The 25,093-nt window shown below is 40.1% G+C and overlaps 1 protein-coding gene across 33 annotated transcripts in view; it reads left to right on the forward strand.

Moving 5' to 3' along the window:
- Window positions 1-25,093, forward strand: part of TCF4 (transcription factor 4) — a 361,238-nt gene that overhangs the window by 251,006 nt on the left and 85,139 nt on the right. For 2 of the 33 annotated variants that reach the window (XM_072822791.1, XM_072822781.1), the window contains exon 1: window positions 10,908-11,184. The exons of 28 other annotated variants lie outside the window; for them this stretch is intronic. In XM_072822791.1, coding sequence (XP_072678892.1) covers window positions 11,116-11,184 — 69 coding nt within the window. In that variant the 5' untranslated portion in view covers window positions 10,908-11,115. Of the gene's footprint in view, window positions 1-10,906; window positions 11,185-11,390; window positions 11,414-25,093 lie in introns of those variants that run through there. 3 more of the 33 variants (XM_072822800.1, XM_072822773.1, XM_072822809.1) reach the window with 3 other exon arrangements.

Raw genomic sequence — 25,093 nt, forward strand, 5'->3', positions numbered from 1 at the left:
CCAACCCAGCAAATAAAATGTGGTCCATCCCTAATCTGCAGCCACTTATGAACCAGGTAAGGGAAAGGCCAGGCTCATGAAATAAAAAATAACCATTAGAAAATTTAAAAACTCAGGAGAACAATTTATCATAACTCTGTATTATGTCTGTGTTTTATCAATATAAAGTGGGTGTAGCTCTATTTGAAAATGTTCATCTAATCGTGTGCTCATTTTTTCCATTTTATGAAGGCTTGACTTATTCTGAAATTGAACTTAGGGGCTGACCATAATGTGTTTTTCTGACAATTTTGGACTTGATGATTTCTGTCGTTGGGGAATGGAAGGAAATAAATCTCTTTTTGTTCCCCATTCACTCAATGAATAAAATGGGATTAAGCTCTTGTTACGTGCATATTACGTGGTCAGAGGGTGGGGCAGAGAAAGTTAAATCTTGATCTCTACTCTTTATAAATTTATAGTATTTGGGAGCAATAAAGTAGGTGCATGATTTATTTAGCAGCAATTTATGGCATTAAACTTTGCTGGAGAATCCAGAGGATCTAGAATGATCCTTATCTGGAAGTGACTGCAGAGCTTGATGTCATTTCTCTTGCTGAGAGTTGCAGATCCGGCATATTAAGACAGAGGCCACAGATATGGAAGTGAGCTTCTGTCTAGCAGCTTCTGTGCATCTTTTCCCGACAGTTGAGCTTTGGCTTGTTTAACTGCAGAAACAATTTTTGGTTGTTTTCATATTTTCAGAGATTGATTGTCCAGAGATACCTCATTATAATAAAACCATAAATCTCAGAATTTCAAACTTGGGGGGGAAAAAAAGCCCTGTCATGATCACAATTTAACAGTTATTTATTTGAAACATATTTATTTATAAAGAAACTGAGATTTAGATAAAGCCAGAACTCGCTCAGGCTTAGAGAGCTGGATAGAAATTAAGCCAGAACTCAACTCAGCATCATGGTTTCTGGCCTCCACATTAAACTGCTTTCTCTAATGAGTACAAGGGAACAGGTGATGGGGATGGAGGTCTCCTCCCTCCCGTACTTGGTTGGAGAATCAGAAACTAGCTCTTTTGAAAGTCAGTAAAAAAAAAAGATGATTTAATTTCTTTTTTACTTTTCCATGTTTAACAATTACTTATGAAATACAGTCACTAGTCTAATACTTGTACTAATAGTGACTCAATACAGAAATGCTTAACTCTGAAAAAGCCTTATGCACACAATAATTTTATTTTAATTTATTTTTTAAAGCTTTATTTATTTGAGGGAGGACACGTGCACATCTTCACACGCACGAGTAGAGGGAGGGGCAGAGGGAGAGCAGCAGACTCCCCACTGAGCAGCAGAGCCCAGTGCAGGGCTGGATCCCAGGACCCTGAGGTCATGACCTGAGCCAAAACCAAGAGCCGGCCTCCCAACCAACTGAGCCACCCAGGCGCCCCCACAATAATTTTATTTTAAGTGTACCTATTTTTATTACAAGAAGTATGAGAAAATGATCAAAGATCAACACTGCTTTAGCAAGTTGGGAGGACACAGCCCACGTGCAAAATGGGTATGGTTTGAAGAACTCATGTTTATTGTGTTTTCTGTACCTACCCCTTGCACACAATGCATTTCTCATACGATGACACTAAGTAGGTAGGTGCTCAAGCCACATGCAGAACGTGGCTTGCAGGCTCTGAACAGATGTTAGAGAGCATGTCACATTCTGCAGTAAAGGAAAGCTCTAACTCGAGATAAGGATGGGAGAGTTGACCTGTTTGGAATTTTGACTCATTAAGCAGGATTTAAATTGTTTTAGGTTCAGAACGCATTTGATGATCGTGTTCAAAAAAGACAAAACGCTGACAGACATTTTGGGACGCAAATAGAGGCAACGTTCATTCCTCTGGTTTGTAGGCACCGTGATTTGGCAAGTTAGCACTGTTAACAATAATTCTAGTTATGATTATAAAGACATCCTTTTAAATCAGTTTTTACTCAACCGTGAATGAGTGGAAATAAGACCATTACGGCCATATGACTTTGGGGAAGTCCTCGTCTATTCCTGATTCTGTTGGCCTATATTAGAAGCCAAAATTTGTCAATATCCAACTTTTGCCAAACTATTCTAATTTTAATGCTGCTGATATCAAGTAGAGCTTATGAATTTATTTCCATTTTATTTAGTAGAAGCCCAAAATTGTGTTTAGTTGGATCTTATCCCTTTTAAAACTTCTTTGAAAATGTCTTTTGGCTAGCTCATGAGATTTGCTACAAGCTCTTCTCTTTTAATGGATGAGGATACAAAACTTGTCTCATTTGTCTCTTCATGGTCATCTCTGTGTTTACGTGTGGGGTGGATGTCTAAGTGCTTACGATTAACAGAACGAAGAGGTCATTTATTCTTTAAAACTAAGTAGCTAAAATTCAAGGTCATTTTGAGTTAAAGAACACAACATTTAGGTCAGGAAATGGACTTAAGCTTTAGGCTATGGATTGACCTTGAAGAAACTTAAATCTGCTCCTCCTTTCTCCTTGAAATACCCTTAATTTTTGCCTAAAGTGGCTGGTTTCCAGTTACACAAAACGATATTTTGGGCAGAACCTTCATAAAACAGGCATTTCAAATAGGCATTTCAGTAATGGATATGCATAGGATGCTAATTCTTGCATGGTTATTCACTTCCATTTTAAAACTTATTTTTTTTCTTCATTCTCTTTACCTACTCTTTTTTTTATTTCGAGTGTTTATCAGGGGTAGCCATTAAAGTATTTGAAAATTGTTTGTTCTCTGCCCAGCAATTCGTTGTTCTACTTGTTGGACGATGTCAAACAATTAAATGTAATCAACAGTTAGGACCTCAGGAAATTGTTAGAATTTCCACCCCAAAGAGGGTTGACAGACCCTAGACAATTATTCTATTTAGAATGAAAATGGTTTTCATTGTGATATCACATTTCCCTCTGATCATTGAGCAATGCACTGGGAAGCTCAGTATTTATTCACAAATTTTCAAAAATTGTGTACATCCTGTGCCCAGATTCCAATCTGTTTCATCAGTCCATTTTGTCAAAAGTTTCTCAAATGGAATCCTTCATCCAGACAAACAAACATACCCAGGATTTCCCCCTTTAACTTTTTGGGAATTCATTTTTACACGTGCATCAATTTGACGGAAAAAACAGTTGCGTCTTATTTCATCTGATTCAGGTGATTGTGGTAAGCCTGCTAGGTCCCTTCATCTGGGAAGTGCAGCAATCTGAGTCAACTTCCTCCGTCTCTGTTTTTATATTGTCCAGGGCGATGCTTCCTCATTGCACCAAAATAGAAATGGTTTGTTTTTGTATCAAACTTGGAGACTGGCTATGGATTACAGTGGGTTAGGGTAAAGGAAAAAAAAAATTTTTTTTTTCAAAGAACATTCCAGTTATCCCAGGGGAAAGAGATTGATGTCTTGGAGAAAAATAAGGAGCATAATGAAATTTTTTTCCCTTCACTAAAACATCTCCTTTAGTCGTCAGAAGTATCACTTGTCCTGTCTTTTTTTCTAATTTAATATTTCAGAGATTTGGTAGAATGGATTTATGACTATTGCAATTATGGGTCTTTGCATGAAATTGAGGAAGGAAGAGGTGAGCTTCAGTTGAGAGTCAAGCATGCAGTTTCCATTGTAATTAAACACAAAGATCTATATGCTAGGCTTGTAACTTGTGCTATTTCACTTCACCGTATCACACATGCCATTACATACATCTTCCCCAGTCTGCAGGCTAATACCATCTTCTACTCTTCGGCTTTGCTGATTTTCATAGATGTGATGTCCATGTGGGTAATGACATACTCATTGTATTCTTTACCACAGAAACAGGAAAATATGTGGAGAAATGGGAAAATAAGTCTAAGCAGATCCAACTGGATACAAGATTTGGTTTTGCATTTATTTTGCATGCTACTGTATGTCACCAGAACAAAATGTTATGTCTGCGTGAGCTTTTATGACACCATATAAAGCAAAATAAGAAAATCTCCCTCTTTCTTCTGAAGGGAAATACTGCCACAGAAAGGTAGAAAGTCTGGTTAAAAAAATAAGTAAATAAATAACCCGCTTTGCTTACCTTCGTAATCAATGTGAATTACATTATAATCAATAGACTACAAGCTATCTGACCAGCCAGGGAGAAAATAAATATTTGATCATGTGATAAACCATTTGGATGTCTGCATATGAACCCAAGCCATATTAAGTATCCAATTCAAGATAACAATACAAAGTCACTGATAAAGTCACAAATAGAAATTAGATTTCACACTCTCAGCTGATAATTTGATACTTTTCTGTGATAAAAGTATCATCCAAACTAAACTTGTCTATGTTTGAACTGTACAAATACTTAAAACTGTTGTACCTGATAATATCTAAATGGTGCCATGAGAATAAGTTTATGGCGCTGAGAAGATAGAGCTGGTTTGTGCTTCATCTCTGTTCTTCATGTCATATGGATTTACTTCAGATAAATATTTTTATATTCATCTGACAAGTATATTTATCTGAGAGAAGTATTTCCCCCAGATGAATGTGTATTTTGGAAATAGTTTAAGGTAATTAGGATTCCAGTTGAGGAAATTTTTTTTTTTTTTTTTTTTAAGTAAAAAGCTTACTTGCTTACTAAGAAAACATAGTTATTTTACCTTCGAACAACCCCAATACAGAGAAGTATATAGGCATGTGCATACAGGAAGTTTGTTGATATTTACTACAAGATTGCAAGGCTGTGTCAAGTCACGGATATCAGGAAAAATTCTTTTCAACTCCATATGTGTGGCTGTGTGTCTGCATCCTCCTTTGGATAATTAAGTCTTCTATGAAAGTTGTACTCATACCTACTAAGGATTTTTGTCATTGCAGTTTAAGGTGGATCTTAAACATCAACCTTCCTTAGGTATAAGCTATCATCATTTATGAAAATGTATTAAAATGAACAATCCTTGTATATGCATTTGCTAACTAAACGCCACCATGAATTTACTTTATGAATTAAATTTCTTGTTTATAGCGACTCCTACTGGAGAGCAGAAAAATCCAATTGCTTAACATCTGGGTAAATTAAACTCAGTAATACCTCCTTTTTCAGTGAATAAGTAGTAGCTTAGTAGACCTCCGTTCCCTGACTTGGCAAATGTTGCCGTTCATTTATGTTTAAATATGAGAACAGATTTCTATACTAACGCATCAATAGAAATATATCTTCAAGTATTTAATGGTACATACGTGCTTCTCATGTCAGGAGCGGTGAGGACTCCAAAAAGCTGTGTAATTTGATATCGTTGCTTAACAGTGAAGAGTTTAGCATGGCTCTGTATTTTTAAATCTTTTTTTCCACTTTAGTAGACTTGTGTTACCTAAGTCTGTTTTGGTTGGAGATCATTTTGCCACCGTTTTTGCTAAGGCACTCTTGCCTGGAGGAAGTAGCAGGGAAGGGACGAGGAAAAACACTCTCATTTCTAACATGTCGCTGATGTGCTGAGCTAGGTGTCCTCTCGCTTAGGCCTCAGAAGAAGTGCTTGTGTGAAAATGAGGGCACTAAAACTCAGACCTGAGATGTGATTTGGCTACCCTCACACTGCCATCAAGGAGCCAGGTTGTTATTCTCAGACACCTATGTCTGACCCTCACATTTAAGCCCTTGGGATTTTATGTTGTCGGTCCACATCCTGATCCCACTTTCTTGGTAGCTTTGTGGTCCATGAAATTTCATCGAAGGTCCTTTGCACCTTAACTCTCTATCTTTAAAGTAGGAATGACAATACCTGGCACAGAGTACTGATTATGAAGATTTAGTGTAGGCAATTGTGTGTTCTTTAAATTGTATATCACTATGCATGGATTAGCTAACTGTTTTATTATCAAAATTTTTGACGGGATAGATATTTACTTAAGGTGGTAATTTCATTTATAGGTGTGCTTGTTCCCTTTATGTCATATAATCCTATAGATGATTTTCCTTGGGGTATGATGTTTAGCTAAATTCAGCTATGCTGGGCATAAAGGAACAACAACATTGTAGAAGTAAGCAAGAGTTGTATGAAAAAACCATAGGTGTTCAGCGACTTCAATAGAAACCTGGAGCTGTTTCGGTACCACCAAGTTATACGGGGGGCGGAAGATGACTCGCCCCCTTCATGTAACCATCATTCATTCCTCCATTCATTCAGCTCATTTACTGGCACTTGCCTTGTTCTGGACGATGTACAGGGTAGTGATGTTGCGTGTGCATGTGTGGTGTGTTTATTATTTATTTGGACTTTTCAGTAATTGCATAATACAGTCATTATTCAGAAAAAAAGGGGTAGAACTTACTTTAATGAGATCTGGGATTGGGAGGGAATAGTTTAGTTCCTTACTGTGTGATAATTTTGTTTTCTGTTTAATATTTGTATGATTGTCCCTACTTCACATTAGTCATTGGTCATATTTTCCCATTTTATTCAAGGGCACAGGTCCCATCCCCTCGGCCGTGTGGTCAGGTGTCTGAGATTAGGAAGAGTGTTGGTACGTGTCTCTGGATCCTCTGCAAGTTCCCCAGTGGGGCTCAAAACAAAGTCGAAAATTGCTGTTGAATAGTTGTGAGATGATTGAATGAATACAAAAATCCAAGGCTCTTCGCTCAGGTTGTGTAGAATTTGATTATCGACTTGTTCTTTAATGTGGCCATTCACTCTTTCATTCATGCATGCATTCATTGAGGTTTGTGGGGTTTTTTTTTGTTTTGTTTTTTGTTTTTTGTAAATGTCCACCTTGTAGGTGATACATGCATTGGGGATATCAGGTCAGAGAGCCCCCAGATTTCTCATGACAGCTGTAGGTATGTGTCCCCAGTTTTCCCTCACCTCAAATGTACCTGTCAAGGACTTTTTGGAAAATGACAAAAGAACTTCGAATTACAGAAGAAGTTAAGAATGATGCGGACATACTTCAGCAGTCTGTCCTTCTACGCGATGGTCTTACTGATTTTGTAAGATTTTTAAGATGTGTCTTTCCCGAGAGCGGCTGAGAGTACACCTGACCACGCTGCCCACCCCTTCGTGTCTCCCTGGGGTGTTCAGCTGACCACCACGGACAGAGCGGTGGCTTCCTGTGTTGTGTGGCTAACTTCCATTCCCTATCATTTTGGTGCTAACAAGGGACTCTTTGCCTATTAGGTAACTTGCCCAATTATTCACTGGTGAAACAAACAGACCAGGTTGGGGGCCCTTGAAAATTGGCTGCTGTAATTAAGACTTCTTTTAAAATTATTATGAAACACATGGATTCATGCATATAGCTTCGGTTGTTCTTCTACTTCTGTGCTATCTCCCCACGCATCACACTAAAAATTTATCATGGGTGATATTTCTGTCACAAAGGAAACTTCAAAGTCTGAATTCGCAGACATGTCTCAGTTGACAAGCCACTGACTTGAGTTCCGTGATTGAAATGTACTCCAAGGTCAGCAAACCCAAACCTGAACCCCGGTGGATGATGATACGTTCCGTGTCTCAGTGGTTATAATGCATAGATCACCTTTCAGAGGAGGGTATCTTTATTAATCATTGCGAATTTGTACTTTTGGAATTTCAGGCTCTTTTTCATTAGTTAATGAAGCCCAGGAGCTTATACGTTCTAGTACCGTTTTAATTTTTTTGAGTCCCATGTGCTGATTTGTCAGAGTTTAGAAATCTCTTTCACCTTATCAGATTAAAAATATTTATTCACGCATGCATTAACAATACATTTAAAAGCAATGAGAGCGTCAATATTTAAAATAATAATTGTAGCTCATTAATGAGAATTGTATTTATACTTACATGATTAAAAGAAAGGCACTTGTATGTCTGCAAAATATATAAGATAAGGCACTTAATTGTAGATGAAGCAGAATGGTTCTTTATCAAAATGGTTCGAAAATCTTCCTAGAGGTCCATCTAGGATGATAAAGTTAGACAGGCTCTCCAAACAGCCTTCTGGATAAGGGGTTTCCTTAAGAAACAACAAAGGAGCAACCACAATAAAACCCTCAACTTCTCTCTCTTTAGATTGCAGCCTCTCTCTTTTTTCTTTAAGTCCTGGTTTTTACATATTTCCCTTTAGTAGGTGAGGACCCTGGCCTTATGTATGAAACACTGAGGGTGGTTTAAAGGTTACAAATGTGATCCTGTCAGATTGACAACTAACTGTTCTAATGAGGAAAAAATCCTCAAAGCATGAAATTTGAATGAAATGTGTGATTATAATTCAAGTACTGTTTACACAAACCTCTGGGGACCCTCGGAATAAATGCAGAGCAAGTGAGTTAGACAAACCTCTGGGCCTTCACTATATGTGTGTATGTGCGGGGTGTGTGTGTGTGTGTGTGTGTGTGTGTTTATTTTAGAGTGTGGGAGAAACTTTCCACCATGAAGCCAAGCCTTTCCTCTTTCAGAAGGGACAGCGCGGGCCCTCCTTGTTTATGAATACTGTATGTGTTTTTGTTACCATGTTGAATTGTAAGGAAATAGGTGCTTTGAATTATTAAAGTTGATTCTTGAGAATAGATGTATGCTCGGGTGGCATTTGCTTCGGCATATGCAAATGATTTAGTTTCATTTGGGATCAATTCCCAGAGGCCCTCCTTTCCTGGGATGCTCTGAATTTGGCAAGCTCAAGTCCGCCCGTCTCCTCTCCCCCCTCCCCCTCCTCCTCCCCTTTCTTTCTTTCCTTTCCTTTTTTTTTTTTTTTTTTTTTGGTTCCTCCCCCCCCCTCTTTTTTTTTTTTTTTTTGTTGGATGATATGCTATTTAAAAAGAAAACAAATAAATATATAGCCTTGCTTGTTAGAAACGTCGTGATTTAGAAAGATGCTATTGTTCAATTGTGATCCCTAAAAAGGTGGAGGAAGATTTTTCCGCCTCCTTCAATCGCTTAAAGTTTAGCCAGAAGCGTACAGACGTGGAACGTTTGTGAAAATATTCATGCAGAAATGGGGCTACTCGGAGGATGCAGAATTCTGAAAAATGGGGTGTCAGAGGTGCCTCTTTTTAGGGACTGAACAGCTGTAAGTCGTTCGGAGGTTCGGATGTATCAGAAAAGTCCGGCTGCGGAGCCCCGCAAACAAATAGCGTTAGGAGGGTGGTGGGTGGGTGGGTGGGTGCTGGGGGAGCCCGAGCCACCCGACAGCAGCGGCTGCAGGCGGAGAAGGCGGCCGTGGGGTGGGGGGGCGAGCCCCGGGATGGGGGTGCAGGCCCCGAGGTCGGGGGTGCGCGGGCCCCGGGATGGGGTGCCCGGGGTCAGAGGGGGGGGGCGGGCCCCGGGGTGGAGGGTACAGGCTCCGAGGTCGGGGGTGCGCGGGCCCCGGGATGGGGTGCCCGGGGTCGTGGGGGTGTGCAGGCCCTGGGGTGGGGTGCCCGGGGTCCGGGGGTGCAGGCCCCGGGATGGGGGGATGCAGGCCCCGGGATGGGGTGCAGGCCCCGGGGTGGGGGGTGCAGGTCCCGGGGTCGGGGGATGCAGGCCCCGGGATGGGGGGATGCAGGCCCCGGGGTGGGGGGTGCAGGTCCCGGGGTCGGGGGGTGCAGGCCCCGGGATGGGGGGTGCAGGCCCCGGGGTGGGGGGAGTGCAGGCCCCGGGATGGGAGGTGCAGGCCCCGGGGTGGGAGGTGCAGGCCCCGTGATGGGGTGCCCGGGGTCGTGGGGGGGGTGCAGGCCCCGGGGTGGGGTGCCCGGGGTCCGGGGGGTGCAGGCCCCGGGATGGGGGGGTGCAGACCCCGAGGTCGGGGGTGCGCGGGGTCGGGGGTGGGGTGCAGGCCCCGGGGTGGGGTGCCCGGGGTCGGGGCCGCGCCGTGACTCTGTTTCAGCCCCGCGACCCCGCTTTGTAGGTTGTTGACCAAGCAGCCAGAAAACACTGCCCCCTCTCTCCTCCCGAGCGAGGTCGGAGACGCGGTGGGTCGGTTTGGGTTTTTTTTTTTTTTTTCTTCTTCTTCTTCTTTTTCCTCCCCTCTCTCCCCTTTCCCTCCCCTTTCCCCGAGTCGAGTTCTCAGGCAGCTGCGTACAATGCTGGGAGCTAGCCAGCAGCAGAGACAGATGGCAGAGTTATTAGATGTGCATCATACGATTCCCTTCCTGCCACTCGCTTTTTAATCAAATTAAAACAAAAAAGAAAGAGAGGGAGAGAGAGAGAGAGGGGGAGTCAATTAACTGCATTTGTATTCTGCTCAATAATGGACCCTGTTCCACTTTTACCCTAAGGCAGTTGAGTGGAAATTTTTAGAGAAGAAAAGGGGTGCCTAGGACAAAAAAAAAGGGGGGGAGAGAGAGAGAGAAAGAGAGAGAGAGAGAGAGAAGAAAAGAAAGAGGGAAAGAAGGAAGAAAAGGAGGAAGGAAGGGAAGAAAGAGGGAAGGGAAGGGAAGGGAAGGAAGGAAGGAAGGAAGGAAGGAAGGAAGGAAGGAAGGAAGGAAAGGAAAGAGGGAAGGAAAGAAGGGAGGAAGGGAAGGAGAGAAGGAAAGAAGGAAGGAAGGAAAGAGGGAAGGAAGGAAAGGGAAGAAAGAAGGAAGGGAAGGAAGGAAGGAAGAAAAGGAAGGAAAGGAGAGAAGGAAGGAAGGAAAGGAAGAAAGAAGGAAGGGAAGGAAAGAAGGAAGAAAGAAAAGGAAAGGAAAAGAAAAGAAAAAGAAAGAAAAAAGAAAAGAAAAGCGGAGCGAGAGCAAAGAAGAGCAGGGGGAGTGGAGGCGGCCGAAGCCCGTGGCAGCGGCGTCGTCCTTCCCGGAGAAGTTGAGCGGCGCCGCCGCGCCCCGGCCCGAGCCCCGCCGCCGCCTCCAGGCCGCCCTCCGGGCCCGCCGCGCCCCCGCCGCGCCCCCGCCGCGCCCCCGCCCCCGCCGCCGCCGCCGCCGCCGCCGCCGCCGCCTCCGGGCCGCCCTCCGGGCCCGCCGCGCGCCCGAGCGTCTGACAGCAGCGCCGCGGCCCCCCCCGCCCGCCGGGAATGGTCTCTTCCTGCTTTGCATATTCACCACGCTTGGCCCGGCCAGATGGGAAAATGCAACTGAAGGAATTGTTGTGAAAAAAAGGGACAGCGAGTTTGAAATAAAAGTTGTTAGCGCGGTCCGGAGGAGAGAGCTCGGCGACATGTACTGCGCATACACAATCCCGGGCATGGGCGGCAACTCTTTGATGTACTACTATAATGGGAAAGCGGTAAGCGGGCGCGGGCGGCGGGGCCGGGGCCGGGCGCCCGCGGGCCGAGCATCCCGGGGCCGCGTGCGCGCTCCGGCCGGGCCGGGCCGCCGCCGCCCTGCTGCCCTTCTTCTTTTGCAATTGTCCCCCCACCCCCCCGCACCCCTTACCCCCTCCACCCCCGGAGCAGAAACAGAGGTGGCTTCCAGAGCTTCCAGGGCTGCATCCCAGAGCCAAAGTTTGCAGCCAGGTGAAGTTGCAAGGAAGGTGCAGAGCTGCAGGGGTGGGAGGGGGGGAGGCAGGGGAGACAGGGGGCAAAACGACTTTTGGGGAATTCTTGTGCCTTCCTTGCAAGTGACTGTTTTTTTTTCTTTCTTTCTTTCTTTTTTTTTTTTTGCAAAGGAAAAGCAGACATGAGCAGAATTGAGACCCCCCCCCCCACTCTCTCCCTCCCAACCCTCCTCTCCAACTTAGGCTGGGAGGAAAAAGAGGGGGTAACTTTCTCCCTGGACTGAGGTTTTGTTTTGTTGTTGTTGCTGGGTTTTTTTTTTTTTTGTTTTTTTGGTTTTTTTTTTATATCTAGTCTGAGTTGGAAGCTAAAGTGAACTGGAGAGCATCTGAAAGGTTAAAAAATAAAAATTAAAATTAAAAAAAAGAGCCAAGACAGAGGAGTGAGACGTCTAATGAAGAAGGAGATGATAGAAGTTTGTTATCATTATTTTTTTTAACCAAAAAGGGAAAGTAAAACAACTCCCCCTTCCCACCCCACCCAACCTCCCCCCCAAAAAAATCAGAAAACCAGGGACCCACTCATGCATATAACAATATTGTTGTAACTTATTTGTGTTGTGTGGCTTCTTTGCTGAATTTTCCCCCCTTCGACAGAAACGCTTTATTTAAAAAAAAAAAAAAATGTGTCTGGTATTTTGTGCATAACCCCAGCAGAAGGTTTATACTTGCCATCTGGAGGTTTATTTTTTTTTTCCCCCCCTTCGGCTGGGTCCTCTGAAGGAAAAGGATTTCAGTATTTTCAGATCGGTATGTGGGGCTCTCTCTGGAAGATTTGTTGGTGGGGGGGTGGAGGGAGAGACATTTATTATTTTAAAATAGAAAAAGAAGATGGGGGGGCAGTGAAAAGCAGCCGTTTACAAACTGCTTGCTGTGTCTGTACTTTGAACTTCCATTTGGATTGATCTTAATCAGGGTGTGATAGTTGGGCCAAAAGGGACCGATCAGAGCTTTCACGAAGGCCCAATTCAGCTGTAGCAATTGGCGCAAACGAATTAAAACATGTGTATGTGGTGGTGTAGGCAGGAGTCTATATACTTCCCGGTGTATGCATAATGGTTATATCTAGCTGAGCATATACTGGAATGCACACATGTACACCAGGGTTTCGGGGTGCAAGTATGGCTTGGGGAGATTTATGATTTTATTCAAGAAACCACTTTTATGAATGGGCCACTGCTGAAATAGTATCATTTACTTGAATCTCCCCTTTACTTGAAAGTGTGAGTGAATTGTCGAAAGTTTATAAAAAGTATCCAGTTTTTATCTTTTTTTTTTTTTTAAAGAGAACATAGTGTGTAATTAGAGGAACAGTTAAGTGTGTTAAGGGAAATATAATTTTAAAACAAATGGCTTATGTTGTGAGCTGATCCAGTAAAGTGGCTAAATTTGTAAACATAAATATTAGGATTATGTAACTTCCTTTTTTTAAACAAGTGCCTAATTTGCAATTGGTAGTTATTCACGTATAGTTCTTAAGACTTTTTGCCTATTATCTTTTGGACATTCTCACACATATTTAGCCAGTACCTTTAATTTTTAAAGCACTTGTAATGGAAATTTTGTGAATGATGCTATCAGAGTTAGTAGGAAAAAGTGCCTCAGGAGCAATAAAATAGATTCAGGAACTATATGACCCTTATGCAGTGAAAGAGAATTACAGTGAATATACGTTTCTGTGGTTTTTATCTTTAGGAATTACCAGTGATGTGATTTTTTTAGATGTTGATTGTTAATTTTGTGTGTTAAATGTCTGAACTGACAAATTTTTACTTTAAGTGTTGGACCTTTTAACTCCCCTTTAGCCAGAAGGAATTTTTAAAAATATGTGTTCCATTCCCACAGCTTGCCAGTTGCCTCCACCATAAGAAAATGCTGAATATGACATCATATCACTAATATGCCCTCTCAGTTGCCAAATATTTTGGTTGTTAGATTTTTTTTTTTTTTGAGAGGATGGTACTCATAAAATCAAGATCGCTCTGTCACAGGAAATGTATTTATAGGAACTGTTTTAAGGCGTTTATTAAAAACAAATCTGGTGATGTGTATCTCTATTGATTCAAACACTAGAAAGAAGCAAATTGTACATACATTATAGTTAGAAAAAATAGCCATTTGGAACCCTAGCAGAAAGCTTTTGAAACCAGGAATGGTTACCAGTTCTAAATTTTAGCTTTATGAAACAGACAGCAAAGTCCAGTTGTACGCGTTCTTTGGATGGGGCCAATTCTATACCATTTTTTAAAATGCCTTCATGCACACACTGGGGAAGCAGATTTTTGTTTATTCTACAGTGTGTATTGTACTGGCTGTAATTCTGCATTCAGCGGCTTTTGATTTGGTGCCAGACATCTTGTGGAGATTGTGTATGCCATGAGTTAATTGTTCGAAATGCCTATCGAAGAGACTTTACATTTCTTGAGTTTCGTTTGTTGTTTTGGGTTTGGGTATCTGTGCATTTCTGTGTGTCTGTGTGCATATGACCAGTGTGTGTTTTAACTTAAATTGTTGGAGTTAAGTGTGATCAGCTATTTGTTACACAAGCTCTCCTCTGAAGACAACACAAGCACTGAATTCCTTCTTTTTTTTTTTTTTTTTTTTCCCAGTGACAAGTCAATTACTTGTTTAAATTCAGTTTGAACTCTCTGAACTGAGAGAGGCCAGAGGAAGCAGGTTTTTCCCTGTGAATAAACAAAAGAAGAAAAATGTAAAATCATTCCAAAACACTCTGATTTTAGGTTGTTGGAAGAGCACAATTAAGCATTGCAACGATTATGATTTTTTTTTTTCTTTTCTGAGCTGGCAACTTGCAGGGTTTGTAAAAATCAGTTTTCCCCTAACTCACTAGCAAGAGAAATATTAGAGTCAGTGGCCTTTTAGGACAAAGAAAAATGTGAATTTTCTGTTATCTGAAGTTATAAAGTGTTTCTATGACCATATCCCACACAAATTGTTTTCTTCTTTTTCTGTGAGCCCCTGGAGCTGGTCTGGAGTGTGTGGACTTTTAGGATGCTAAAAACTACAAATATCCTAACACTAGAACTATCAAAGAATCAATCTTGAATATAAACCAGAATGTATATTTGAAAACCAGCTCCTCCTCAGGTGAGAGTTTAATACCAAAACTTAACCAAATGATTTTTGTGATTTCTTTTCTTTTGTGGGTTAGAGGTTTAAATAACACGTGAACCCCATTTTCAGCTAAATAAAAAATTTGAAAGCATTACTTCTTCACTAAGAGGAAAGAGGCTCTTTGCAGAAAAAAAAAATTAAGTCCGGTTTATTTTAAGTGTTAGGAGTGTAAGCTCCCATCAGATTGTGCCGCTGTGTCTGTCCCTCATTGAGGCTAGGAGCAGTATCAGGCATTACCTGGTCCACACTTGGTATAGTTACTGCTCGAAATGTTGATTTTTATAACTGCTTCCATCTTCTTATTCACTGAATAACAATTTTAATAAGTAATTATTTGGTCGAATTTCCACATACCTAAAAATAAAGCAATTCCACAAAGATAAAATTATGGCAAATGAAATTGAAAACAAAAGTGGCGAAATTTCCTCCTAATGGTAATTTAAGATCACATCATCATCTCTCGCCAGAATGTGCATGTGTTAAACCGTATAGAGAAACCTGTAATTATTGTAATTGCTCTTTTTGCTTTATACTAACAAGCTTCAAACCATGTTTCAAACTAGTTGTTTTGAAATAGTTATTTGTCAAGTCATCAAATCTCAGAAAGTAAATGGTAATGAGCTCTCCATGTTTATATTCTGACTGTTGGTCATATTATGCAGCTTTTCAACTCCCTGAAGTTCAGAGATGAAAATGGATGTTGATTATTTCTGATATCGAGGCCAAAAAGTAAAATAATTTCATGATTCCTGATTCAGATGGAGAAAAATAAAGAGGAACGTTTTAATATCAGGATCACTTCAGTGGGGAATGCATTCTTAGGAAAAAGTTTACCTAGGAATAAGAGACAATCTCAGCAGCCACCTAAATTTTTTTTTTTAAAGTAGAAATTAGGATATGGAGTTGTTTAGCTTTTTTTTCCCCCATGTACCACAGGAAGTGCTAACATAAAAAGCGTAATTTTAAATAACACCAGTATTAATATCTTCCAGTATAATTTACATATGGCCCTTTCTTTGCAAACCTCACAGTTCGTTTCCGTAGACTCCAGCCTCGTGCAGGTAGCCCCTGGGTTTTAAAAGTTTTCAGTAGTGTTTTCAACTATCAACCATGCAAATTGCATTTAGTATTTTAAAAAAGGTTATTTCACATACTGACTATTCTCAGAACCGTGATTATAAATGGAAGTAGCTGGTATAAAAGCATTATTTCTTAAAATTATTGTTTAGCTGCTGTTGCAGAGCAAAAATTTGCTTAGGTCACAAACTAATATAATTTTTCAATTCCCCACTGATTGAAGAAAACAAAAACATATCAAAGAAAAAAACATACAGGAAAAACTTCTTTTAGTAAGCTTACTTTTTGGTATTGTTGACATATAAAGCATTTTAATTTCCCCATTTTAAAATAACAATGAAATTTTTTTTTCTTCTGTGCTTGATTGCTTAGAACAAAATTATGTTGTTTTGTTCTTTACGACTAAGCTGGTAAAAATTCACCAGACGCTTAATCTTGATATTGTGGCTACATCTTGCTCTCCTGCCTCTGATTAAATTTCCAAAATCCCTGCATGAGATTCACAGATGCCAGTTTGAACATTTCTCTGGGGCTAATTTCTTAGAAAGAAAATATGAACTGGTTACATATTTGGTTAGTTTTATTTAATCCCTAATTTCTGGAAGGTCTGAACGTTTTAGATTTAGTGTTGATAATTGATAAGCATCCTTAGAGTGAGAGGCGATGGCATTGTTTCAAGGAGAATTTGGAGGAAGGACATTGAAACACAGAGGGAGGAGGGTTGGGGAGAAAAGTGGCCAGGAAAAAAGATCTAATAGCTAGTGCAGTCTTTAAATACCTTTCCAACTGATCTACAGGAAATTGTGCTGAATAGTTGTTTGTTTCCTGCTCCACTATAAATGTGGTTTGCATTACACTCCCTATTTGTTGTTTTGTTTTGTTTTGTTTTATTAAAATCACAGTACCACTGGGGGCATGAGAATTAGTGATTTCTTCCTTATAACTTAATTTTTTAATGTTTTTTTTAATCACAGTTGGATATTTTAGACTTTGCCATATTTCATTATTATGAATGTTGTATGAGTGTTTCCAAGCCTACCTGAAACTTCTATCACAGTGATGCCACTAAGGGGAAAAAAAATGCTTTGGCGTCATTCCTTTGGAATCACCATGTAGGCCATGCACATGGTCAGCAACCTGCCAGCATGAGGTTAATTTTTTTTTTTTAATCTTAACTTTGAATCCAGTGAAAATATACAGATCTTAGACATGATTGTGGCAATTTTAAAAGTTGCTAAAATTCAAGGAAGAAGATACAGGAAAGACATATTTGCTTCACATAGCAAACCCAAATGTGAGTCTTATAATTGAGAATTTCAGAACTGACACAAAACATTACTAGGTTTTTGGGTTTTTTTTACAATTTTTTCCCATTTTTCTCCAGTATTATCAGAGTCACAAAAAAAATCTCATACTTCACAATCAATATAATTTAAAGGTAATTTTAGATTTCAGTCTTCCAAAGTGTGTGTATACTTGATCGGTTTTAAGTTAGCCCTTCATGCTTCAAACATGACTCTAAGGTGACACAGGGTAAAGTGATATGTGGTAACACTATTGATGCTTAAAAAAAAAAAAAGAAAAGAAAAGATTTGGAGCTGTGTGTCCATAAAATATTTAAATATTTAGAATCTATTCAGGAAATCATCATAGTCCTAAAGAAAAAAGCAGTTCTATGTAAACTAGGAAACACAGATGAATAGTGACAAAACTGAGAAAGATACTTCTGTAAAATAATGATATTTTGAAGTACGAAATGATCTGCTAGAAAGTTAATGCATGGGATTTTCGGAAAACTTCCTAGTCAGAGGCTTTTTGACATTTTAGAATCTATAATAAACTGGCACGTTGTATCATCTTAGGCAGATCTATTTTCAGATTGCATTTTATTAAGCAAAATAAAATCATTCTTCTGAAGAATATTTCTTAAAGTTGAGTTTACTGGTTGGGGACTTTAGGAACATGGTTTGAGAGTTGCGCATCACTCCCCTTAAACTTTGGGAGAGTTTCCTGTTTGCAGCGCTAAAGGAACCCTGTCTGGCCTGGGTTCCAGACTGCAGCCTTTATTTATTAACAGATGTATTTCTGCCACAATACCGTGTTCTGATTGGAATTTAAACTTTCACATTTCTGATACTTTTGCCTTTCAATTCTATGTCGTGTCAAGTCTCTACTGGGCTTTCTTCAAATTCTTCCTTCTTAAAGAAATCTGCACATGCTAATCAGGGCACTTTGTTCAAAAGTGACTTAAAAGGGACACTACACCTATAACATTTTATTTGGGAGAATGTACTGTTTTAAAAGGCAGCGACTCCCCCTTCCTCCCCCCCCCCGCCCCCGTGGTTGGGATAAAGAGAGAGTTTAAAACACCTCAGAAGTCAAGGGTGGGAGCAATGTGGATGATGGTCTAATTTCAGGCTCCACTGAAAAAATGCAGGCCTTGGCATCCTCCAGGGACCTAGGGCTGTGCTTTCCAGGAGACCAAATTATACTCCTCTGGAGAGAGGGCACGTTGAGGTAATTGGTAGGACAGACTGGGGAGAGCCGAGTTCCAGCTGCTTCCATTGTAGCTGACCTGAAAATGAATAGGGGATGTTAAGAGTGAGGCTAACATTTGACTTGGCTTTTTCACCTCCACAAACCTAAGGGTGAGAATTATAGAGTACCGAATGACTGCCCCAATAATAATCCTGTTCAAGTGGGAATTGCTATGTTGAGGGAAACTCTCACACCATTTTAAAAATAGTTGATGCGTTTACCAACCACAGTCTCATCACTGTAGCCCCAATAAAGTTTATCCACAGTATGGAAACACTCCCAGTTTTCACCGTGAGCCATCTTGTGCGTGTGTCTTGGAGCCTCACCTCTTTGGTTACCATTTTAAAACGCTCATAATGAGAGACATTCGGAAGGCACTGGATTCCCATCTCCAAGAAGAGAAGCAAAAAGTGGAAGTGTCTGCTACACTCCATTTCCCCCAGAATGTATGCTTTTTTTTTTTTTTAAGGAGAATAATGCTGTATTACTCAATAGCTTTTCTAACGAATAAAACAAATTAAATGGATGTTACATGCATATTTAAACCCCATCCAGTTAAGTACTGACGTGATTAAAATAATCAAATGTATTACTTAAAAAATTAAAAAGGATAAATTCTGTACCCCATTATTTTATTGACTTTTAAATATAAATTGCAGAAATGTTTACATTCCTAATGGCATTATTAAGCTAAACTGACAAATCAGAGGGAAAAAGTTGATTGCCCAGCACATTATTATTTCTGCACCTGTTATTACAATTCAGAAGTGGAGGCTCAGCACACAGGAGCAGCATGGATGCTGTTTTCTTAGGCTTCCTTTGTGTGATGTGGGGGTTGGGATAAATGTTTAACAGGTGTAGTTTCACTTTGTAGTGCCTTTTTGTGTGTTGATATGATTAAAAGCCTACAATGTTTTTCATGTAGCTTTGAAATTAATATGCAAATAATTGGGGATGGTAGGGCTCTCCTGTACCTGCTGTACCAAGCATCCCTAAGCAGAATGGGGGGTGGGGGGATATGAGCTTTTTAGTAGAAGTTGTTTAGGTACAAATAATGCCAACTTTCATCTCCACCCTTTGAATCTGTAAGGGAAAAAAAAATAAGGGAAGAAGAGGGGCATCAAGCTAATTGAGGTAGACTCGCCTAATTTAGAATTTAGGTAGATCTGGGATGAAAACACTTCAGATTTTTATTTTCTGGTTGTATATTGGCCAGGAGGTCGGTAGACTTTTGAGTACATTTTCTAAACGATAATATAAATTGTGTAACATTGCCAGTATACCACGGTTTGAAATTGGTTGGAAATTGTACTTGTTTCTTTAGTTTATTTCTTGTCTAAATCTTACAATTTCATTTTTCAATCATTTGAACCATGGTCCTCCCTGTTGCTGAGGTAGCAGTGATGGTTTATTAACATAATTCTAGAATTTCTTAGGTGTTCATCATCCACCGTTGATTTCACAGAGAAATCTAATGTTTCTGCAACCAGTAGGATAAATAATGCCCTATTTTTTTTTTTTTTTTGCTTTTTCGCTATCGTTTAGGTTCTTGAGGAGTGTCATTATGTTTTTTAAAATATGATGACCTTAGATTTGGATTGAGAGGGGGAAAAGTATCTTTATTTAATCCTATCCAGTAGTTAGTTTGAGTTTATAAGTAAGTGGTTAAAATGGCATTCTCTCCTGGAAGTTGGTAGTTAACACTATTCATAGCAGTTTAGATTTTGTCCTGTGTCATAATTTAAATTCCTAGATTTTAATAACACTTAATGTGTAGCATGGATCCCATTTAATCTCCCCCTGGCTTCACAGCAAAATGTTTACATAAATGAACTCTCAATTTTGATATCAACTATTTAACTCTGTCTTTCCGGAGTTAATACTATTTCCATAATTAAACATGTTCCACAGTTAGCTCCATCGGAGTATATCTTAACCGTGATGTTCTTTTCATTCTTTTAAGCCATCTGTTGGCTAGGTCAGCGAAGAAATGGGAGCCTGATTTTATTTTAAAGCCAATAAGTTATTACTCTACTATTGTATTAGACATTCAGCTTCAGAGGGAGTAAAAGATAAAATTTCATCATATTTTCGTTTTGTTACATTTGCAGCAGAAATGTGTGTGCTCAAATGGTTATTTTCAACTCCTGACAGCTGTGATATTTAAAATGATCACAGCTGTTGTGACTTAAAATTGATTTTTCTATTAACACCTGAGAAAAAGACCTGTGCTGTATTAAAAACTTAAATAAGGTAACTGTAAAATTAGATATGTTGATGTGAATCTGGTAATCCTACTTCCCAGAGGTCGCAAAGTGCAGGGAGCCTCATGGATGTTTCCAAGGAGTGAGCTAAACCTGCTGGAAATAGATGCGTGGTTGTTAAATGCGTTTACCTTTTAAAGAATTCATCTAATAGCAGATCCTCTTGGCTCAACTTTACAGTGTCAGTTCTGCTAATAAAACCTTTCAGAATTCAATGTGCTTAATTAACCCCAAGAAAGGCTTCTATGACTTATATGAATCATTATGAGATCCTAACCTCTAAACTCTTTTACCTTTCAGATATGACATTGAGAAATGCAAACCACACTAAATTGTTCCTTATGGAGGAAGTTTTGGTTTTATGGCTCTTTTCCTCCATCATTTTCAGATGATGAAGAAAAGAAAAACAGATGAAAAAGGAGAAACAGATTATGCCTAAGCAGTCAGGCTAGCACTTGTTTTTGGAACCTTTAATACATTTTTAATGTTCACTTTGCAGGTCCCATTTAACCCGTTTTAAGAGTTAGATGGTTACATGGTGCTTCCTGCATCCAGTTGATCCATTTTGGTGTTGATCCTTTCAGGATAATCAGTGTTGGAATTCTTTAAGTGTCGGAATCTTGAGTGTAGCAATAGATGACCTATCTAGCAAAATAACCACTCTAAGAAAACTTAGGCACATGTAGGCATTGAGATAATTTCATGTCTTGAGGCAGATGATGTAGTGTATAAAACTTACAGCTGGCCTGATGTGGAATTATTTATAGATAATGGTGCCTTCCCAGATGCATTGCCAATAGGGAGCTATGTAGATTAAACTCTTTGGCTGGTCCTGGGCTTTTTACCTGTGTAACTCAATCAGAATTGAAAGCATGACAGATTTTATGATGATAAATGTATGGCTGGATTGGGGAAAGCACGGATGGGTGGATGGATAGATGGATAACTAGATAGTAATAGATAATGCCAATTATTTCTTACCCAAAAGTCGCTTATTCATCAAAAATGTATATACAATATACTAGTTGGACTCTTGTATATAGTTTAGAAGGGGTTGGTATTTTCCATCACATGGTGAGATGACAGTAGAACGGTTCCAAAAGTTCCAGAGCGAACATAGTTTACCTGTTTTAAAGTTAGAGGCTCGAACTGATGCACCCCACCAGATCACAAGGTCCAAGTCTCCCATCCTGAATGGTCATGAGTATAAATTGGTGTTGACTTGTTTGGCTGAAGGGAGATACTCCTAGAGATTGCCACTGTTTGCATGAAGAGTCAAGGAAATCCAAGTGGGCATTTGTGGCCGACATACTCAGATTACAAATGTATGTCTCTAGAGCAGTGGTGCCCCCCAGGGGACATATGGCAATATCGGGAAAATTTTTTGATTGTCACAAGTGCAGTAGGAGGGTAGGAGTTTGCCGCTGGCATCTAGAGGCCAGGGATGCTGCTCATCATCCACAGTGTGCAGGCCAGCCCCTCACCAGTGCTGAGGCTAAGAAGGCTTGCTTTAGAAGGAACGTGTCTGGACCTTTATAATTATTTCCTGGCATGGTGAGCCACCTTACAAATGATGGTAGCTTGCTTTTCTTTTCTTTCCATATTAATCCCCACCCCCCACCCCCGGCTCTCTCTGTCTCTCTCATTGGCATAGCACACTATAGTATTGTCCAGGTATTTCCACCATTCACCATGAAAATGTGGGATTTTATTTGAAGTGTTAGAAATGTAGTACATTATTTGTGAACCAACTGGAACGACTTCAAAGCAGCTGTTAGAATCTGTTGAGTCAATAATGTGCATTTCTCCGTACCCTAAATACATATTTATATCTTACCTTTCAAAATACCTTGAAAACTCTCTCAGTGTAACTGTGAGGTTTATCAGAATCATCCTGAAAGAGAGTTTATTACCATTAATTTTTTTTCCTGTAGGTCATAAAGAGGCAAAGAAGGGAAATAAATTAGCATAAAGAAACTAATAATACGTTTTTAAGTATTTTTGGCATTAAGGACATTATTTGCACCATCATTGAATACATCCTCTGTACTAAGATTAAAAGATGAAAACCAACATGAAACACTCTCTTTTCAGCTTTCCCAATAATGCAGCTTCTTCATCTACTCACAACTGGGGATCTCTCTTCCTGCCACTGCTGTGCTTCCCATCAGTGTTGGATAATTCCTGGCAGTGCTCTGGAAGTGATTTTGAAACCTCGATTGCCTTCCCTAGCACCCTGTGGAGGAAGGTGGCGGTATCTGGTGGCAGAGTCTTACACCTGCCAACTTTTAGAACCCAGAAGCACACCTCACTTCTTAGATGCCAAGGTTTGGAGAGAGCTGCCAAGTCTGCCAGTAGCTAGTACCACTCTTCAATTTCCTCCCCATGCTCTACAAGGTTCTATCCGAGCAGAGATGGCAGCTGGGCGCCGGAGTGGCAGCTCTGATTTGCAGTCTGTCTTCAGGGTCCTGACACTTCTTGCTTAACCCATTGGTGGTTGTATTTCAGTTCCATCCCCCAAGTATCCTCAGACCCTGGATTGAGAATCTTCCCGTTGCCCTGTCCATTTGGTGCACCACAGTCCTAGTAAAATCCCATTGATGCCTCTGGGTTTTACTGTGCCCATTCCAACAGAAACCATCTTATAAGACTGCCCTAAGCTGGCATTTATTTCTGTTGGTTTTCCATGTTTTGTTGTAAAGGGCTGTCTGTCCTCGAAGTGAAGTGAAAAGGAAACTTGTAAATATTTTTTGTGTGTGCCAAGCCAGCAATAAAGATTGCCACTTATGGTGATCATGTCATCGATTGGGGTATTTCTGTTTCTGGGAGGTGGTAATTTTTGTTCTAATTGCAAATTTACTTAAAGCTAAAGCTCTTCGAGGAAGCATTACCCTTGTTTTCCGTTTTGATCAATCACTGATTATCTGTGTGGGACTCTCAAGAATTTTCTTATATTCCATAGACCCCAGGACCATCCTCTAAGTAGCTGTAGAGCAGTAACCGGCTTCCACATTGTTTTCAGAATGTGCTTCAGGAAGCTTGCTTGTGTGGTATTTAAGTCAGACATTTACAGAATGTAAAATCAATCTTATCGTGACTTTTTTTTAATTTTTAGGGAAGTGGTCTACAACCAAAATAAAGCTAACAGTTCATATTTCATTGTGGCAATAATCAATATTTAATAAACCACACTTGCAGGCCTCCATTTTTTCAGAAGCCTTTCTAAAGCACCTTTCTCAATCTTTAAAAAAATAAATATAAACAAACAAACAAACCACCTTCTCGCTTAATCCTTACCACACTCCAGTATGACAGGTGCTCTAAACATACATATCCCATTTCACCGTTTTAGGAACGCACTGTCTGGTGAGGTCACTACTGGCCACATGTAGCTCTTAACATGAAATGTAAATTAATTAATACACAATTTTGAAATTTAGTTCCTTGGTCACACTAGCCACATTTCATGTGCTCAGTAGTCACGTGTGGTTAGCAGCTACTGTATTGGGCAGCACAGATATAGAACATGTGCATCATTGAGGGGAATTCTAATGAACAGGGCCGGTCTGGGAAATGGAAGTGTTGCAGGATCAAACCACTTGTTTATTAACCTCTTACGGACTGTGACAGAACTGGAGTCACTATGGCTGTATATTTCAGTATTTTTTTTGAAATTTTTTGTAGCTTTATATTCATCAAACATCTGAAGTTAAGAATTGGTATTTTAAGGCTACCTAACGTTTTAGGGAATGCTTCTCCCATCCGTGTTCATCTCTTTATTATTAAATTTAAAACTCAATGTAGACAAACTTTTCAAAGGAAATCAGCCCTTGAATGACCTTTCTCTGAATCAGAGAAATCTTCCAAAAGAGGGGCCATGTCTTGAGGAATCTTTATACACTGGTTAGCACATTGTAGACCACCAGGAAAGGTTTATGCAGCCAAATGAATGACTCAGTCCTACATCACACATGCATCCGCTTATCCTTACAGTTAGGGATGGCCCTTGAGTAGAATGTTCAGCATCAGTTGGCCTCCGCGGGATTTAACGAGCTTATACCTTCATGCTTGTTGTTCCACTAAAAAGGAGTATTTTGTTAAAATACAAATAATATATATTTATTCATGTAATCTAAATCTCTCTTGATAAAAAATGAAAAAGTCTGTAGGTCCTAAATCCTTAACACTCACTTAGGTCCTCACTTGACTGACTTTGCGTTTTGAAATTTTCACGTCTTCCCATCACTGTCCAGCTTCCAAGCCTTTGGAAGATTTTTTTTTTTCCTTTTTTAAAGTAAACTCTGTGCCCAACATGAGGCTCAGACTCAGGACTCTGAGGTCAATAGTTGCAGAATCTACAGACTGAGCCAGCCAGGTGCCCCTGGAAGACAAATTTTAACTCTTTATCTTCCCCTCAAGGATTAGGACAACAATATGCACGTAGAGGTGCTCTAATGACATTTGTTGACTGAACTAGTAAGTATGGAAACTTTTCTTTAATGTCAATTCTCTCAGGGTCTCTCCCATCCAAAGTAGCCCAGTAGGATGCTGTTTGTAGAATGAACGAATGAGTAAAAATGTATGTCTTTTCACTCCATCAATGAGTTGGGAGAAATGTGCCTGATGAA

Source organism: Canis lupus, chromosome 1 (genome assembly GCF_048164855.1).
Source record: "Canis lupus baileyi chromosome 1, mCanLup2.hap1, whole genome shotgun sequence".
NCBI classification, from domain to species: domain Eukaryota; kingdom Metazoa; phylum Chordata; class Mammalia; order Carnivora; family Canidae; genus Canis; species Canis lupus.